The sequence below is a fragment of the Semicossyphus pulcher genome, unplaced genomic scaffold (assembly GCF_022749685.1).
Source record: "Semicossyphus pulcher isolate SPU_LCO1_2020_fin unplaced genomic scaffold, fSemPul1.0.p SCAF_1, whole genome shotgun sequence".
Taxonomy (NCBI): domain Eukaryota; kingdom Metazoa; phylum Chordata; class Actinopteri; order Labriformes; family Labridae; genus Semicossyphus; species Semicossyphus pulcher.
This window is the reverse complement of record NW_027211603.1, coordinates 35,928,187-35,949,001: the sequence shown is the minus strand read 5'-3', so window position 1 is coordinate 35,949,001 and position 20,815 is coordinate 35,928,187. Positions and strand designations below refer to the sequence as shown.

The 20,815-nt window shown below is 42.4% G+C and overlaps 1 protein-coding gene across 1 annotated transcript in view; it reads right to left on the bottom strand.

Moving 5' to 3' along the window:
* Positions 1–19,839, bottom strand: part of tollip (toll interacting protein) — a 28,873-nt gene extending 9,034 nt beyond the window's left edge. Inside the window, exons 1-5 of the mRNA XM_069676747.1 lie at positions 19,695–19,839; positions 13,687–13,836; positions 13,106–13,288; positions 10,908–11,060; positions 5,125–5,209 (exon numbers count right to left, since the gene is read on the bottom strand). Coding sequence (XP_069532848.1) covers positions 5,125–5,209; positions 10,908–11,060; positions 13,106–13,288; positions 13,687–13,836; positions 19,695–19,727 — 604 coding nt within the window. The 5' untranslated portion in view covers positions 19,728–19,839. The remainder of the gene's footprint in view (positions 1–5,124; positions 5,210–10,907; positions 11,061–13,105; positions 13,289–13,686; positions 13,837–19,694) is intronic.
* Between the last annotated feature and the right edge of the window lie 976 nt (positions 19,840–20,815).

Sequence of the window (20,815 nt, the reverse complement as noted above, 5' to 3'; positions counted from 1 at the left end):
TGAAAACACACTTTTTGTTATCACTGCTTAGAAACAAAAAAAACCGGATAAGTCTCCCTTTCCATCTATCTGTTTCCAGGTCGGGGGAGGAGGGGCCTAATGGAGAACGATGGTGGGGTGGCGCAACTGGTGCTAGCATCTGTGTTCATTGTGGCCGACAACAGGTTTATTATGGACGGAAGAAAGTAGGGAGACAAGACAGTGAAATTATTAATTGTCCATTACTGTAATGCCTGAATTTCCCCCCGGGATTAAAAAAGTATTTCTGGTGAATTTCACGAGTCACATGACTGAGAGGAATGGCGAGCTGAACGCTCTTGCAGACCTCTGTCCTTAAAACCTGATATTCTGCCTCAAAAAGACAATTTACTTAAAGTAAAGAACTGGATTTGTTTATTTAAAACATTGCTGCCTTTCTGTATGTCTCTTTCTGACTCTTCCCGTGATACCCAAGCCAAAACAAAGGAAAGCGAGCGGCGTGCAGCAATCAAACAAATCATGTCGGACGAGCAAACACCAGCCTGGGCTCAGGTACTTCTAACTGAAGTACATAACCTCAAGGAGTCATTTGAACGAAGACTGGACGAACTTGGCAGCTCAATGAAAGACCTGAAAAAAGAAACCCGGGCTATTGTGAACAGAATCTCAAATGACAAAAAAAAGAATAGGAGATGTAGAAGACCACTACGTGGCCGACCGCAAAGTCCTGGAAGTTCTGTCTAAAAAAGTGAACACGTTACAAACACAGGAGGCACACAGCTGGAGAAATAACCTGGTCTTTGTCGGCCTTGAAGAAGGTCTGGAGACACGCAAGCTTGAGCCAGGTAATTCTGACCCAGCCAAGATGATGGATGAAATACTAAAATATATGTTTAATCTTAAAGACAGTGACCCGATACCAGAAATTGAAAGACAGCACCGCGGTCTGCGCCCCCGCCCGTGACCAACCGGACCACCGCGTCCGTATCTTGTGCGCCTGCTTCGATGGAGTGACAGGCAAAGGATCCTTGAGGCGGTGGCGAAGAAAAAACTGCTTTCCTGGTCAGGAAAAACTTCCCGAATATTCCAGGATTTACCAGCAGAGATTAAACAAAAGCGAGACTTTGTTTCTATAATTGAGGAAAAACGCAGGAGTTTATATGTATCAATCTTACATCAGTTCAGTCAGTGCAGACTGTATGGGAAGCTTATAAGGCAACTTGTAGGGGGTAGGTTGTAGGGTACTACCAGCACACCAGACCTTGATGTGAAGTGCAACCTGACTTCTGACAACATGCCAAAGATTCAACCACAGACCATATTGCTGATCATCAAGAGCCTGAAGACCAAGGCTGCTGCTGAGGTGGCAGACATCTTTAATGTATCCAAACGTCAATTGGAGAGGATAAGAAAAAGATTTGAAGAAAATGGTGGTGTTCATGACAAACCCAGGTTAGGCAGACCACGTAAGACAACTGTTCGAGAGGACCGTTTGTTGCTTCGACTGTCCAGGAAGAACAGTTTGTCGAATTCTCTCACGCAGTGGTCTCCATGGAAGAATTAGTGTTCAGAAACCAGCATTAAACAGAAGACAACAAAAAAAGTGTGTTGCATTTGCCAAGGCCCACAGCTTGCAGAAAGGATGGACAGTGGAAAAGTGGCAGAAGGTTGATTTTTCTGATGAATTATCTGTTGAACTGCATCCCAATCACCGCAAATACTGCAGAAGACCTGTTGGAACCCGCATGGACCCAAGATTCACCCAGAAAACAGTCAAGTTTGGTGGAGGAAAAATCATGGTTTGGGGCTACATCCAGTATGGGGGTGTGCGAGAGATCCGCAGAGTGGATGGCAACATCAACAGCCTGAAATATCAAGACATTCTTGCTGCCCATTACATTCCAGACCACAAGAGAGGGCAAACAAAAATGAAAAAAACTCAATGAATGATATAAAAACTTTATTTTGGTATAATAAGCATAATTTAGAGGGCTTTGCCTTTCATATAAGCCATTTCTGATTCCAATTGATCAACTACAAGTAAAGTTGTTATTCGTTGTTCCTAAGACTTGGATAAGCGACAAGACTTTTGTCAGGGACTGTATTTGAAGAGGATAGGGAAGCATTAGACAATCCTATACTGAAGGATGAAATCAAATCCCTTGTAACAGGTAAAACGCCAGGTGACTTAAAGTGAATTCTTTAAGTGTTTCCAAGACATTCTCCTACCGCTTCTAACTCTGTTGTTTAAGATAGTAACTAATCAATCCATGCCTTTAACCATGCGGCAAGCTACTATCTCACTAATCCCAAAACCAGGCAAGGACCACCTGCAAATGTGTAATTTTAGGCCCCTGAGCATTTTAAACACCGACTACAAGTTACTCGCGAAGGTTCTTGCCAGGCGATTGGAAAAGGTCATAGCGTCATTGACTCATGCTGATTAAGCTGGCTTTGTAAAAGGCCGCCTAGCCTCAAATAACATAAGGAGGCTAATGCATGTTATGTCAAGTGCAGAGGCTTCTCTGCATCTGGCGATAGCTATACCGCTGGATGCAGAGAAGCCTTTGATCGAGTAGAATGGAGATATTTATTTTATGCACTTCCCAAATATGGTTTTGGACCAGTTGTCATGAAATGGATAAAGGCACTTTATCATGAACCGGTTGCATCAGTTAGAACAAACGGTATAAGGTCTAAACCGTTTCATCTATATCGTTCCATACGCCAGGGGTGCCCTGTGTCACCGATTATTTTGATTCTTGCCCTCGAACCACTTGCCTGTGCCATACGTGCACAAAAGGATATTAAAGGTATCACTATCAGTGACTACGATTATAAGGCTAGCATGTTTGCTGATGACATTTTATTAACAATAACAGATCCAACCCATTCCATTCCTCAAGTGCTCAAGCTTATAGACACTTATGGTCAATTCTCCGGTTATAAAGTATACTACAGCAAAAGTGAGGCAATTCCACTTAATCAACATACTTTTCAATCACATTTATGTTCTGCTCCTTTCAGCTGGAAGCCAAAAGGCATGAAATACCTGGGAATTAAGGTGAGATAAATGCACCTGACCTTCTTTATAAGGGAGGACATCAAAAGATGGACAGTCTCGCCTCTTTCCCTATGGGGTAGATCTGAAGTCGTAAAAATGAATTTGTTACCAAGGCTGGCTTTTCTGATGTCTTCTATACCGCTCAAATTCCCCCCAAACTGGTTTAAGGAAATTAATAAATTATAATCAGGCTTCCTATGGAATGATAAAAAACCAAGGATCTGTCATAAAAAACGAATTAACCCACCAACCAGCGGAGGAATAGGTTTACCAGACATCTATCAATATTATATTGCATATAACTCAAGATACCCACTGCAATGGGCATATAATGGTGTGAGACAGATTGGTAGTTGGGAAAGACTTGAGGAACAAATTTTAGAAGAACATAATAAAGATTTAACTTTATCAGTCCTGTGGTATAATCCTAAAATTATTCCATGGCTGGACAATCCACTGTTAGAATTCTCATGTGAAATAGTGACAACCTTACAGAAACGCTTGTCCTTTAAAGGTTATTCCCTACCTTCATGTCCGCTATGGAACAATCCTCTGTTCACTGCAGGTAGTAAAACCCTCCAAAATAATGTATGGCAGCAGCACAATATCAAACAGGTGGAACAAGTGATGGAAATTGGAAATATGATTTCGTATAATAAGCTGAAAACACAGTTTGGTGTGAAGGACTCTTCTTCTTATTTGCAATTAAAATCTGTTATGAAATCATTAATTTCTAGAGGCATAGATATTGGTAAGAATAGCGTCCTGGATGATAAACTAAAGGGAATTCCTTTCAGGAAAGGCATCGTCTCAGCAATGTACAGGCTTCTACGTTCAACCACGCCTGACAGCAATACTCAAACCAAAACTCAATGGGAACGTGACATGGGCACACTTATATCTACAACACAATGGGAGTCAGCACTTGGAAATACTACAAAAATATCAAAATGTGTAAGATACAAGATTATACAATTAAAGATTCTACACAGGGCCTATATTACACCCTGTATATTGAATAAAATTGATTGCACTTTATCCAAACTGTGCTGGCATGGTTGTGAAGTAGAGGGTACACTCATGCACTTACTGTGGTACTGCCCACTTGTCAAACACTTTTGGTCTGACATTGCTAAAGACCTGTCATTTTCTCTTAAAATAGAATTCAAACCCTGTCCAATAACTTGCATTTTAGCCGCCAAACGGATCATTCTAATGAACTGGAAAGAACGCAAACCAAACTGTTTCAATCTGGAGAACTGGCGCAGCATCTTCATGGACTTGTTATCTTTGGAACATGCTGCTCTAACCCTTCAAGACTATTACAGGTCTGATGATGCTCAAGATCCCTGGCATCTTTATAGAACATGTCTTGATGAAGTCTGTAGTAGCACTTTGTAATATTTGACTGATTGCCTCAGAAAAGAATAATAATTGGAAAGTGTACTATATAATCTTTATAATCTTTGAAATATACTGTAACCCCCCCCAATTTTATTTTGGTCTTGTTTTGTTCTTGATGGTGTCTGTATTGTTTTGTTTGTGCTGTGGAAAATAAAGAAGTAAATATTAAAAAAAAAAAAAGTATTTCTGATTCTGAACGTTTTGACAGCATTTTGGGTGCTAATTCAGGAGGCTCATCTCGCTGAGGACCTGACCTGGAGTGCCAACTATTACGCTCTATTCATTCCTTGGTTATCATTTCATTTTTAATTAAAAGGCTTTATTTATAGCCAAAGTTGTTTTCTATTATTTTCAAAGCATATTGGTCAATGTGTTTGTCCATATATCCTTATTGGTCTTAAGTATTCCAAACTTATCCAAATTTTTACCAGTTTTTTGTTTGTTCAATTTCGTCCTTATATACTATGGTTTCTCTTTTTAAACAAGTGCAAATATTCAAATGAGTTATTACCGCCACTCAAAAACAAAACAAAACAAAACATAACTCTGTGTGTGTGTGTGTGTGTGTGTGTGTGTGTGTGTGTGTGTGTGTGTGTGTTTGTGTTTGTGTATGTGTGTGTGTGTGTGTGAGATATTGAGTGAGTGAGTGAGTGAGTGAGTGAGTGAGTGAGTCTTACCTGCTATGGGCACATATCCAACTCCTTGCTGGTACACAGAGGGCATCAAGACCACAGGCTGGGTCATCACACCTGATGGTAAGGACTGGCAGAAAGATACAGAGACAAGATTCAGGGCTTAACTATTTGTACTCGTAATTGATGTTTACTTGTCCCTAACATGAAAAACAGATCATTCTGGTCCACCATCTTGCATTCCCTATGCTCATCATCAGAAACAATCAGTACTTCAGGTGAGGCTTTAAAGAAATGTGTCATCTTCATGCATTCTCAATGGGAAGAGATACAATGCAAGGACAAGCTGTAATTGAGAGAAACATTTCGCAATTTAAGAGATGGGTTGAACCCAAAGGTTATTTTCTGGGTTGCTCCACAGCGCAGTTAACAGTTGTAAGAGAAAATTGCTAAATCTTACATTATATTTAAGCATTTTCAGCTATGGTACTGTAAAAAAAAAAAAAAGACAGAAAAAAAAGACATTGATGACTTGGTGAATTATGGTGCCTTTTTGGATAGACAATAGATACTTTTCCTTCCACTTTTCAAAACAAATCAAATCAAACTTTATTGTCATTCGGCTGTACATACAAAAGTAGTGTACGCAAAATGAGAGAACGTTTCTTTAGGACTCAATAAAAGTGACAGTAATAAAATGTCCATAGCAGCAGCCTGTGATTAATGTGCAAAATGGAAAAGTTAAAATGACTATAAGAATAAATAATTGAAACTAGAACTATGACTCTGACTGAGACTAAGGTGCAGTAATGTGCATAATCCAGATCAGCAGTTCAGCATCCTAACAGCTTGTGGGAGGAAGCTGTTGATCAGTCTGGTGGTTCTGCCTTTAATGCTCCGGAAAAGTTTGCCTGATGGCAGCAGTTCAAAGAGTTTGTGGAGAGAATGTGAGGGGTCCCTGACAATGTTCAGTGCTTTGCTCCTGCAGCGGTTCTGGAAGAGAGAGACAGAGGGGAGGGAAACTCTGATGACCCTCTCAGCTCCCCTAACTATCCTCTGCAGGGCTTTCTTGTCAGACATACTGCAGCTGGAGTACCATGTTAAGATACAGTATGTCAGTACGCTCTCAACCACACCTCTGTAGAAGGTTCCACTCATCCCTTTCCACTTATCTGCTCACACACAAACAGACCAGCATGTTCAGAGACCCCGCATCAGCCACACTCAAAGAGAGAGAGAAATGTGTCCCAACGTATAGTTGGCATCTGCTGCTTGTGATATCCTTTAACTACATTTAAGCAGATATCTGACTGGCGTTGCGTAATTGTACACACCTTTTTTAAGCACTGCTTCACATCATTTCATTTTAAACATCAAAAAACATCAGTCCAGTTTTCTGTCACTTGCAATTATTATAACATAGTGAAGAAGTCACATTTTAATTCACATTTTCAATCAGCTTTCAGAACAGGAGAAAAACAAAGACAACTGGCATCATTATACAGATAAATAAAGCAAATTCTTAACCAAGGGGACTTTGTTTTGCACTGACATAGTGCTTTTCCACAAAGCCCTGCATAGTATGCCTCACTGAATGGTTCAATGTCTTGCACATAAAGTTATGTGGGCAGGAGGACCAAGGGATTGAACCAGCAATGCTTCGATAAATGGACCACATGCTTTACCTACTGAACCACAGACAGCTAATGCTACAAAACTGTATGTAGTTGTAAACTACTTAGCACCGTAGAAAATTTAGACCACGTGGTATTGTGTGAAAGAATGCTTTGTTTATTGCGATGGGGAAAATCTAGCCCTTAACTTATCTGGCAAATAGTCTAGCAGATGTTGGGGTCAGGTGCCAATATTTACGGGAAACGATCTAAATCATTTTTTTGGAAATAGACTGTAATGTTATCCAAATAAACTTCCAGGAACTGGAAAGACATGGACTTGCTTTGGGTCATGTGGACCTGACGCTAGAAATGTGTGTGTGGTAGTTAAACAGCAAAACATGATGTCATTCTTATAAGGAGGGTATAAAAGTAGTGCTTACTCTGTTCGGGTTAATTTCAATTAAACTAATTCGAGTCTGCAAGTTGTAGTTAGGGCCCGAGCACTGCACGCAGTGGCGAGGACCTCTTGGAACCCAAGGAATTATTAGGGCCCGAGCACCGAGTGGTGCGAAGGCCCTATTGGATCTGGTCCGTTTATTAGGGCCCGAGCACCGAAGGCGGTGCGAGGACCTCTTGAAATTGAAGGAATTATTAGGGCCCGAGCACTGCACGCAGTGGCAAGGACCTATTGTAATGCAAGGAGTTCTTATTATTAGGGCCCGAGCACTGAAGGCGGTGCGAGGACCTCTTGAAATTGAAGGAATCATTAGGGCCCGAGCACTGCACGCAGTGGCGAGGACCTCTCGGAACCCTAACGATTATTAGGGCCCGAGCACCGAGTGGTGCGAAGGCCCTATTGGATCTGGTCCGTTTATTATGGCCCGAGCACCTAATGGTGCGAGGACCTATTGGATTTGCTCTGTTTATTATTTTTATTTATTAGGGCCCGAGCACCGAAGGCGGTGCGAGGACCTCTTGAAATTGAAGGAATTATTAGGGCCTGAGCACCGAAGGCGGTGCGAGGACCTCTTGAAATTGAAGGAATTATTAGGGCCCGAGCACCGAGTGGTGCGAGGACCTATTGGATTTGCTCCGTTTATTATTAGGGCCCGAGCACGGAAGGCGGTGCAAGGACCTCTTGAAATTGACAGAATTATTAGGGCCCGAGCACCGAAGGCGGTGCGAGGACCTCTTGAAATTGAAGGAATTATTAGGGCCCGAGCACTGCACGCAGTGGGGAGGACCTCTCGGAACCCTAGCGATTATTAGGGCCCGAGCACCGAGTGGTGCGAAGGCCCTATTGGATCTGGTCCGTTTATTAGGGCCCGAGCACCGAGTGGTGCGAGGACCTATTGGATTTGCTCCGTTTATAATTTTTATTTATTAGGGCCCGAGCACCGAAGGCGGTGCGAGGACCTCTTGAAATTGACGGAATTATTAGGGCCCGAGCACCGAAGGCGGTGCGAGGACCTCTTGAAATTGAAGGAATTATTAGGGCCCGAGCACTGCACGCAGTGGCGAGGACCTCTTGGAATGCAAGGAATTATTAGGGCCCGAGCACCGACGGGTGCGAGGACTCTATTGGAACCCAAGGAATTATTATTAGGGCCCGAGCACCAACGGGTGCGAGGACCCTATTGTAACTGTAGGGATTCTTCTTCTTCTTCTTCTTATTAGGGCCCGAGCACCAACGGGTGCGAGGACCCTATTGTAACTGTAGGAATTATTAGGGCCCAAGCACCAACGGGTGCGAGGACCCTATTGAAACTGTAGTGATTATTATTAGGGCCTGAGCACCGAAGGCGGTGCGAGGACCTCTTGAAATTGAAGGAATTATTAGGGCCCGAGCACCGAAGGCGGTGCGAGGACCTCTTGAAATTGAAGGAATTATTAGGGCCCGAGCACTGCACGCAGTGGCGAGGACCTCTTGGAATGCAAGGAATTATTAGGGCCCGAGCACCGAAGGCGGTGCGAGGACCTCTTGAAATTGAAGGAATTATTAGGGCCCGAGCACCGAAGGCGGTGCGAGGACCTCTTGAAATTGAAGGAATTATTATTCTTTGTTTGTTTGTTTGTTTGTTTCTGGTGCCAAATGAATCGCATATTTGGCGGCTTTAACATGCCCCAAAACTCATCAAATTTGGACTGTGCATCAGGTCTGGTGAAAAATTTGATATTTTGTGGGTTTCGCAGATGACTGTTGCAAAATGGCTCCATAGCGCCCCCTAGAAATTTTCAAAAACGCCTCCCCATGGAGGTTACTTTCACCTAGGTGTATGAAATTTGGTAAGCATATTGAACAGCCCAAGACGCACTAAAAAGCCTCTTGCACCCATACCTCAAACCAAACAGGAAGTCAGCCATTTTGCTTTGAATTTCAAAATAAGACGTGTTTTTGGCGATTTCCAGGGGTCATACTTTAACGAACTCCTCCTAGGGACTTCCTCCCAGACTTTTCAAAATCGCTCAGTTTATTGACAACACATTGAAGATTAAAAGTTATCAAAAGCTTGAGTTTTTGAGAATGGGCGTGGCCTTGGCTGGGGGTCAAAGTCTGATGTTTTTTGGGCAAAATGCCAAAACATGAAAATCACTGTTACTCTCACATACAGTCTTCTATCCTCTTCATATTTCACATGTATGACAAGAATCCCAGCCCCAACACAATTACAGGAAAATATTTCCCATCAGGCCTAGCGCCCGCTACTGGAAACAGGAAGTGACATGTTTTACTCTACAAGCCCCTCCTCCAAGGTGGTAAAACATATTAACCTCAAATTCATGTCAGGAAACTCTTAAGACCTTGATTAAGGTCTGTGACAAAACTTGGTGAGGTTACAACAGAGGGCGTGACCCTGGCGGCGCCACGAATATAACCTTCGCCATGATGCCTCGCCATAACATTTAGGCATTGATAACTCGTCCGTACTTCATCCTGTCTGCACCAAATTTCACATGCTTGATCAGAGTCCCGCCCTGAACAGATCTACACACTCCTTTCCTTACCAATCCTATAGCGCCACCCACTGGTGACAGCCTGTATCAACTCTCATATACATTGTCCAATCTCCACCAAATTTCACAGGTTTGATGAGGGTACTGCCCTGAACACATCTACAGATACATTTTTCACTCAAAGTCATAGCGCCACCTACTGGGCAGAGCCAGTACTAACTCTCACATACATTGTCCGATCTGCTCCAAATTTCACAGGTTTCATGAGGGTACCGCCCTGAACAGGTCTACATATTAATCTTTCGCTCATAGTCATAGCGCCACCTACTGGGCAGTGCCAGTACTAACTCTCACATAGATTGTCCGATCAGTTCCTAATTTCACATGCATGATAACAGTCTCGGCCTGCACAGGTCTACATAATCATTTTTCGCTGATACTCATAGCGCCACCTACTGGCAAGAGTCAGTACTACCTGTCACATACAATGTTATATCAGCTTCAAATTTCACATGCATGATTATAGTCTCGGCCTGAACAGATCTCCATAGGAATTTGGGTGATGCTGATAGCACCACCTACTGGTGCACAGTCCCTGGCTGCAGCACACCCTGCTGCTGCAGCATGCCCCGCGGCCGCGACACGCCCCAACATGGCCACGGGTGCAAGGGCCCGTTCATCGCCGCTTGCGGCTTTAATTTTTTCTTTTTCTTTAATAGATCTCAAAAATATATATTCTCCAACAGTGGTCAATTTAAACCTAAATCTACCTAGCACATCACAGTTCAAGAAACTTTAGTTTAAACTCTCTGTAAACATACAGTTTACATACAGAACATTCTTCGTCATTATATTCGTTTAAGAAATGAACACTGCTCTGGATCATCTCTCTCTGACCTGCGCCGTCTCTCCCTCTCAGTTCAGAATCGTCCCGTATTAAAAACTTGGATGCAGACTCCTTACTGAATAAATACAGACACGATCTGTCTGTGTTCTCGAGTGTGTGACCGTGATTTATGCACATGCATGTCAATGAGCACCTCAAATGGTCCTGGCAATTCTGTGCTCCTAACCAACACTGCATCTAACCCGATGAGAGTTCCCAGATCATCACGAATGAAAGTTCCTCACAGTAACTTTAAGAACATGGGTTAGTGGGGCACTTCAGTCTCTTGTAGAAGAGAAAAACAGCCTAAAAAAAAGAAAAAAGAAAAACAAACGAAAAGAATAGACCCCCCCCCCTGTTAATTTACTCACAGCAAAAGACATCACTAGGTTGATCATGCCCTCTTTGTCATCCCCTTGCCTGCCGCTGAGGCTGAACCACTCGTCCAGAACGCTACCCTCCCTCAGGTTCTCAGGGATGGTGACATGAGTCCATGCTATCCTGTCGTCCATGGAGAACGCTCTCTGGATGGCACATCAGCAGAAACATAAGACAAAAAGACAGCAAACTATAGCTCATCAAAATGCTGAACACAAACATACCACAAGAAGGTAACATATTAGAGACATTCCATGAGGTTGTTACTCTAAATGGAAGGCCATTTAAACCCCTTGATGTCCAGAAGAGAACATGTCTCTTAAACCTGAAAGTCAGGAAGCTGTGGTTTGTATGAGATGTGGCTTATTAACATGTAGGATTTAGATAAAATGTAGTTAACAACATTTTCATGGCCATCAAAAATGTAAGATGCCTTTTTTGGTCAAAGCAGAAATTTGGCTGTGCAGTTGGGTGTACCTCATGTATAAGATCAAAGAGTCCAATATTTAAATATATACAGTACTGTGCAAAAGTTTTAGGCAGGTGTGAAAAAATGCTGTAAACTAAGAATGCTTTCAAAAATATAAATAATAATTGTTTATTTTTATCAATTTACAAAATGATAGGTGAGCGAACAAAAGACAAATCTAATCAAATCAATATCTGGTGTTACTACCCTTTGCTTTCAAACCAGCATCAATTCTTACAGGTACACTTGCACAAAGTCAGGGATTTTGAAGGATTATAGTCAGGTGTGTGATCAACCAATTATACCAAACAGGTGCTAATGATCATCAATTTCACATGTAGGTTGAAACACAGTCATTAACTGAAACAGAAACAGCGTGTAGGAGGCTTAAAACTGAGTACCAAGGTGAGGTTGTGGAAGTTTCATGTCACAGGTCATACACCATGACAAGACTGAGCACAGCAACAAGACACAAGGTAGTTATACTGCATCAGCAAGGTCTCTCCCACACAAAGATTTCAAAGCACAGTGGGGTTTCAAGATGTGCTGTTCAAGCTCTTTTGAAGAAGCACAAAGAAACGGGCAACGTTGAGGATCGTAGATGCAGTGGTCGGCCAAGGAAAGCAGCAGATGAAAAACACATCGAGCTTATTTCACTTCCAAATGGAAAGATGTCCAGCAGTGCCATCAGCTCAGAACTGGCAGAAACCAGTGGGACTCAGGTAAACCCATCTACTGTCCGGAGAAGTCTGGACAGAAATGGAAGAGTTCATGGCAGAGTTGCAGCCAAAAAGCCATACCTCTGACATGGAAACAAGGCCAAGCGACTCAACTATGCACAAAAACATAGGAACCGGGGTGCAGAGAAATGGCAGCAGGTGATGAGTCAAAATGTGAAATATTTGGCTGTAGCAGAAGGCAGTTTGTTCGCCAAAGGGCTGGAGAGTGTTACGATAATGAGTGTCTGCAGGCAACAGTGAAGCATCGTGGAGGTTCCTTGCAAGTTTGCATTTCTGCAAATGGAGTTGGAGATTTGGTCAGGATTAATGGTGTCCTCACTTCTGAGAAGTACAGGCAGATACTTATCCATCATGCAATACCATCAGGGAGGCATATGATTGGCCCCTAATTTATTCTGCAGCAGGACAACGACCCCAAACACACAGCCAATGTCATTAAGAACTATCTTCAGCATAAAGAAGAACAACAAGTCCTGGAAGTGACGGTATGGCCCCCACAGAGCTCTGATCTCAACATCATCGAGTCTGTCTGGGATTACATGAAGAGACAGAAGGATTTGAGGAAGCCTACATCCACAGAAGATCTGTGGTTCGTTCTCCAAGATGTTTGGAACAACCTACCAGCCGAGTTCCTTCAAAAACTGTGCGCAAGTGTACCTAGAAGAATTGGTGCTGTTTTGAAGGCAAAGGGTGGTCACACCAAATATTGATTAGGTTTAGATTTATCTGTTCATTCACTGCATTTTGTTAATTGATGAAAATAATCTATTAACACTTCCATTTTTGAAAGCATTCTTAGTTTACAGCATTTTTTCCACACCTGCCTAAAACTTTTGCACAGTACTGTGCATTATGTCTCCTCACATGTTCCTCCCTTCTCTGCCACTCCAGAACAGAACACTGCAGAATCTGAATTTGACAGTCCCTACAGACATTCTTTACAAAGCAGTTCATGTGATCCACAACAATGCAACCTCCTCACCTCATCAAAGATCTCCAGGTAGAAGGAGTCAACCCCAGGAGGCACAGTGCACTGGATCACCTTGTTCCAACGCGGGTTCTTGGCTCCGTTGTGAGCAGTTGGTGTCTCGTAGACTGCATAGCCCAGTCGGATCCTACAGTACGGATCCATCCGGGTCATGCCATAGTTTTTAGCCAGCTTGGCCTGTTCAGTCAAAACAACAAACAAACAAGGTGGCTTCACTCAGGTAATACATTTGAGCTATTTGCTGGCCCATGCATTCAGTTATATTCAGTATTTGTAAATATTGTAATTGTAATTAGATTATCAATATTATTCACTTCACCTGTCAGTGGTCATAATGCTATGTCTGATTAGCGTATATGCCTACCAAATCTAATGCATCTACATGAAATGACTGAGAGAGGTCTGGCTGCAGAGCGCCGCTCTCAGGGACCTTTAACAAGTAAAAGTGCACATTTTCTTGAGTTTTCAACAGTTTGAGCCTCTCAAAATGCAATACTCATACTCAGGCCCTAATTATCCATATTGGTACAAATTATTACATGAGACAAGGTTGTTTGCATTACGGCATTATTTACCTGGACCACAGTAATGCTGAGTCGCCCTATGGTGCCTATTGAGCCTCCATACTGCAGCTGCCTTGCTGCCTGGGCATCCATTTGGACCTGCTGTTGTTGCTGGGTGGGAGTGATCCGCAGGAAGTCCTGGGGAAGCTCACCGATATACACCTGAAACACAAACATTCAGAGATTAAGACAATTCAGAGCACACACCTGAGGCAGATGGGCAGGAAAGAGGTTTTTTTTAGAGATTTCAGCAAAACCTTTCATCGAATCACTTCAGATTTGAGCTACAAATGTGCTTTACATTTTGGAAAATTATTTATTTGATGGATAAGGACAATTAACATAGTTTGATTGATCATTGAAGCAAGGAAAAATTTGGAAACACTATGATGTAGATGATGTGGTTTTAGAAGAGTTTAGAAGAGGCCAAGCCTAATGACAAAAAAAGAAAATAATGTGATTTCATTTGCATAATAAGTCTTTGAGGGGGAATTATTCAAAATAATTAACCGTACAATGCTAATGCAAGGAGCTCCTGAGTTAAAAATTGGCTGTCAAAAATATGCAAAGAGTCATCACTTAAATTTTGTGTGCATCATTTGAGTGTAAAATGGCCAGTAGTTGCTTTATTGTGCAAATCATGGACAGGTGATCAACAGCATTCACAAATGTAATAATAAATGTGTGTGAGAACACTTGAGCGTATTTTGTATGTATGTATGTCAATTTTAGTCTAAAGTTTGGCTGTGATTTCTTATCAGTATACGTTCAAACAAGCAGCGTGATCAAATTAAATTTTGTGATAAATATTGACAATAAATATAGCCCAGCCCTACAACAGCCTGTTGTCTGCGTTTCAGGGATAGACAACCTGATATAACCTAAACTAGTTAGCAGGGATATGTAAAAGTGATGGATGTAAATTTAAAAAACAAAAAGTCAAAGCATAAAAAAAATCTAATAAAAATTAAAACCACAACTACAGTATTCCAACAAAATATGAGAATTAAATGTGGTCTGTTAAATATCAGATCTCCATCATCTACTAGTATTAGTGATATCAGATTATAATATTGATTTACTATCTTTGAAACTGAAACTTGGCTGTGTCCGGAAGAATATGTTTTGCTTAAATGAAGCCACTCCTCCCAGTCATCTTAATACTCCTAATACTTAATATTCCTCGAGACACTGGTCGAGGTGGTGGGGTGGCAGCTATTTTCAATTCTAACCTATTAATTGACCCAAGACCCAAACTTAGTTTTACCTCTTTTGAAAGCTTTGTTTTAAGTTTTTCACACTCAGCTTAGAAAACTTTACAGTCTATTTTATTTGTGATACAGCCATCCTGGCGCATACTCTGAATTTCTAACTGAATTCTTCATTTGCGATTATTGCGCAATTAAAAATTGTAATTTTTACAGCCCTACTTTTAATACATGACAACATAAAGAAAAACATTTTAACTTTTGTAGCCTGCTACTACAAGCTGTCATATACATATTCCCACCTAAATTTAGCGCATTGACGCAGGTTTTTCAGATCCGGTTGTCTCTTTTCCCATTGCCAGCGAAGTATACTCCTTTCGGTCTCTTTTCTGCTGCATCATCGTCTGATGTCACAAACGCGCCCGAAACAGGGTTAGTAAACAGTGAAGATGTTACGGTGGTTAGGTCTTTCTTGTATCTATTACTCATTCAGTCTGTTTATCAAACTCGGTGCTGACAAATTTGGAACAATGTTCGAGTGCTAGCTACAGCTTCGGTCCTGGAGCAGAACAACAATAATTCTCCCCTGTGCTTTCTAACTACAGTTGGGAAGCCGAAGCAGGAAATGTTAAAGCTGCAATAGGTAACATTATTAAAACTACTTTTTGTCATATTTGCTCAAACTGTCACTTTAAACATGCAGTTGTACATGAGAGAGAGAATCAGTAAAAAAAAAAATCCTGTTCCTCTGGCTCCTCCTACTGCTCTTAATGACATTTGTAAGAATCCAACGCTCCCGAACCACAACAACCAATCAGAGCGGAGCAGGCTCTCAGGCTGCTGTCAATCACACGCTGCGCAGCACCACTACTCTGCACATGCTCACATCAAGCTCAATTTCTTCAGTGTGTGCAGTGTCAGCTGGTTTGTGTCCACAAAGGCTTAAAAACCACCAGGAATGAAAAAACTTCCCATTCCTCTATAACTACAGCTTACACTACAAAGACCGTTAAACCGAAGAAGAGAAATGAGGAAAAGCAAGCTAAAAAGAAAGACTTGGACCGAGACAGAAATGAAACAAGAGTAAACATTGGAGCTGCATTTCCGAGGTGGAGAGAGCTACGGGAGCGGAAAGGATTCAAAAAAAAAATTGCTAAGATGTCTGCGGTTACTGTGATGTTGGTGTTACAGTCGGGCTAACGTTAGCTTGTTGTCAATGTGGCTGCTGTTCAGCGTTGTTTCATGGCGGTGTGGCTAAAAATATCTTTGTGAAGTGCCCAGGCAGTGTGACTGTTTCAGACTTTCTCCTGATAGTTCTGTGTGCCTTTGCTCTCACGGCTAAAAGTTGTACTGCTTAGTTGGCTCTGTTTTTTCCGCAGTCTCTTAGCAAACTAAGTGCTGTTGGTTTTGCTAAATAGAATTAGCTGTAGATTACCATTCACAGTAAAAACACTAATTTCCGCTGGTTTGATGTATCTGTGTCGATAGTGTTGATAGTTCAATACAACAGCTGTGGTTGTGGTCATTTCAAGGTTTTACATGTATATCTGGCTTCTTCAGTTGCCGTGGTTACTAGCCTGCACACGCATGATAGCCTCCTCTGTGGGGAGGGCTTTGGAGGCAGGACTGAGCATCGCAGAGAGAAAGGGAGAGGGACCTGGAGGTTGTAATCTTTCAAAATTTGGAGCAAAGTCCGCTCTCTTCGCCATCTAAGCTCCTGCAGCTTTAACAACAGCTTGGCTCATTGGTTTAGTCATGTTTATTTCGAATATGTCAGTAAAAACAAACAATTCTGCCATTTAAAATCATAGAGAAAGACATACAAAGTGAATAACAGATTAAAATAGCAAAAAAAGAAGCAAAAAACAAAAAACAAAAACAAAAGAGAAAGAATCTAAACATTTCCTCCATTGGTTTGTAGCAGGCAGCGGTTTTATTCACCGCGGGAATTCTCCTTGTATGTTCTGGTCGGTGTTAACATCCTACCTCAAGCCTGTGTAACTGTAAGCGTTACAACACCTGGCTGACCAGATTACAGACTCCCTACTCCTCATTCTTGGGGAATTTCAACAGAGCAAATCTCAGCCATGAACTACCAATATACAGGCAGCATATAAAGTGTCCCACCAGGGAAGCAAACATCCTAGACCACTGTTACACAGTTTTAAAGGACTCTTATCGCTCTGTTCCCTGTGCAGCTTTAGGACTCTCTGACCTCTAAATGGTCCATCTCATCCCGACCTACAAGCAGAAATTAAAATCTGCTAAGCCTGTAGTGAAGACTGTGAAGAATGGTAAATGGACTGTACTTACATAGCCCTTTTCTAGTCTTTGCCACCACTCAAAGCTGCTTTTACACTGCATGTCACATTCACCCATTCAGACCATAGACTGTATAAAAAGATGGACGACATGACAGCACCCCAAAAGTGAAGCCAAAACATTTCAGGCGCCCCCTGCTGACTGGCTGGCAGTATAGTTCATAAAGCCCGCCTCCTCCATGTAAACAGGTGGGACATGAGTCAAACTATAAAATCAAAATACACACCAAATAAATTTTTCTCAAACATGGTTTCTGTAGTAATAGTTAGTTAATATCATGCTGATTTACGTCCAAGTGTTCATTTTTCTGACAAGTTTATTTTTAATTCGTTATTTGTTGCTGTCAAAATGATGATTGACAGCTCTGTTGACAAATACAGCTCCTGCAGCCGCTCAGTTCCGGATTAGCAGAGTGGAGGACGAACGGCGAGAGGAAACGCAACAAAAACAATCACTACAGTCATTGAAGTTTCCTCAGACCAACACAAAGAAGCTATTCTGCTGTTAAACACGCCAGCGTGTGGGATCCCTGCTGTTTTTTCCGGTAATGTGTGCATTTTGGTTAGCGGAAGTGGCTACGGCGGCGCCACCCACTGATCTCTACTGTGCAGACTCTGGCTCCATATGAGGTCACCATCACAAGATGGCAGCGCCTATCACGGGGGCTATTTTGGCATCACTTTCGTACAATGGGAGCAGATGGAGATGCGTCGTCCATCTATACAGTCATTGGTGCAGACCAAAACCTTCTGCACACACAGGTTGGTTCACTGCAAAACTGAGGAGGTTACTTCGGGCCAAGGAGGAGGCCTACAGAAGTCGGGATGTGGTCCTGAACACGCAGGCCAGGAATACACTGATGAAGGAGATCAGGGTAGCAAAGAGAAGCTACACTGAGAAGCTGAAAAGCAGTTTTTCAGAAAACTGACATTGCTTAAGTTTGGAGAGGCCTGCAGAACATCAACTACAGGAGCACTCCCCCACCCCGATGGAAAAAAATACAACTGGCTGGACCTGAACATCTTCTACAGTAGGTTTCACACCCCTCAACCAATCCTTTCACACCCCTCAACCACTTCAACCTGGAACTACCTGCACCCCCTGTGACCCCCTCCCCTCTGATCCCCCACCTGCACTAAGGATTGGTGCGTTCCATTTGTACTCGGAAGTTGAAATTTCCACGTTCAGTTTGAAATTTCAACTGGAACGCCCCCTGAGGTCAGATTTCCGACTCGGAGGAGCCTCACCAACCCTGACCTCATAATCAAAGATGGCAGCTCCGTGCATCAACAGTAAATGAAAGCTGTTTATTATCACTTCTGTCTTGTGTTTCATTAAAATCAGTCGTACACACAGTACTGTCCAATTTCTATCTGTGGACATGTTGTGGACCTCATATTTGCTCTGTAGTTGTCTGTATTCCAAGAGAGCAAGCACAACAACTGTTTTAGTGGAGGGGTCCATATCTTGGTTTTCCAACTTGTTGTACTGGAACGAGTCAACTCGGGTGTGACGTCATTCCCAGTTCCGACATCCAATGTAAATGGAATGCACCATAATGATCTGTGAAGAGGATGTGTGTCAGCTCTTTCAGAGACGGAAGATCAGGAAGGCACCAGGACCTGACGCTGTGTCCCCCTCCTGCCTGAGAGTCTGTGCTGACCAGTAGGCCCCCATCTTCACTCAGATCTTTAACAGATCTCTGGAGCTTCTGCTCCTGCTTCAAACTCTCCACCATCATCCCGGTCCCCAAGAAACCCTCTATCACAGGACTGAATGACTAGAGGCCCATCGCCCTGACGTCTATGGTTGTGAAATCCTTTGAAAGACTGGTGTTTAGCAATGATAAAACAATCATTTGGTTGGGAATTCATAATTTCTAGAAAAAATTAAAACCAATGTTACAATGAAAACTACACCCTTGGCTGTGAGACATTATATTGTTGCTCAGATGAGATCGAAGCTAGGTTGAAAAGTGCCAGCAAATACTTTATTTTCTTACATTTATTTATTTTTGGTGGGGGTTGTGATGAACTGCTCACTTAGGCCTACACATTTTCGCCGCAGTATGAACGTTGAAAATCGTAAGTCATATGTTTATGACTGTGTGGCGAATCCGGCGACCGAGGCAGAAAACGACTGCTCCTGTTTAATAAAAACAGAAACAGCTGGCTTACGGAAACCAGTTAGAGTAGCAACCAGTAGGGCGATAACACCGACAGCCTGCATCAGACGTTCTTGATGGCAGTTTGAGAGCCGGAGCTGCTGTAGGCTCGTTAATTCCAGAGGCTTGCTCGTTACATAACGTAACGTAGCTAAATATTTCCACGCTCTGTTAGTGTCAGTAACATTGTGTGCAATATGCTGCTTTTCAATGACTAGAATTTGTGAAGCTTGTTCGAGATGTTGATAAACTACAATGCAGCTAGTTTCGCCTAGCTCCCTGTGATTCTCATTTGAAACTAAATACAGTCCAAGCCCACACTGTACCTGTCCCCGCTGGGTGCTGATGGTGGTTGCCATGTTGTCTCGTCAATTTATGTGGGATTAGATTCCTTTGAGTCCTCTCTAATTACAGAAATTGGACTAAAATCGAGCAGCCCTTCGAACCTCTGCTGGGATAACTGTTGACCCGGAAGTGTTTCTTCGGATTCTTCTTCTTTGGATGACGGATGGCAAGTAGCGTTTAGGGTGCAATACCGCCACCTACTATGCTGGAGTGTGGGACAGAGTTGTCAAATTCTATCAGGAATGGTAAAAAACTAAAAAAAACAAACAAATGAAATCCTCGTCATTAAACCAGTTTCCTTTAAAGTCGAGGTGAAATGAAAAATGTCATTTTAATCATTTTCGATCATATCCCCGGTCATATTGTGCATCTATTTGACAATATAGGGCAAAAAAATACAGAAAATCCATTTCATCGTATTCTTATATCAAAATCAGATCATTTTTTCTTCCGGTAAAACTAAATTTCATGTGTGCTTACGTAAGTTAGCACCAAACAATTTCAACCAATCAATCTGCAACATTTAGCCGCAGAGCACCAAGAATGCTCGGTCAGTTAGCTAGTTACTGTGCTGTGGAGAACGTCTGTCTACACCCATTTCTCAACGATCAAATCAAATCCCTCTAATGATGTGTCCCTGATATGCTGAGCTTCGCGGCTTCACCAGCGCTGAACTCGGGGAATAAACTTACAGAGGCAATATTCTCTTTAGCCCTTCTGGCATTTTTATTTGGGACTTGGTGAGACCTTACATTTTCCCTCGGTCATGAACTCTGAACCCCACTTACAAGACAAGCCTGGGCGTGGCCTAAACAAAATGTAATGACATCTGGCCCGCAGACCTGCGATCCACTGTGGTGAAAACAAAACATTGCACCTCATCAAACAGCAGCACAATCACACATTGTACAGCAACTGAGTACACCAAATAAAAGTCTCTTTACATTCAATACCCCATATTTCCCCAGGTTTCTGTTTTTTAGCTTTTCTCTATGTAGCTTATATTTCTGTCAGTGACAAATTTCATGTTCCACTGTTTCTTGTTCTCTTCCACATTCACACAGACCTGATGGGTGGTTTCCTAGTAAGTGCATTGATAGGC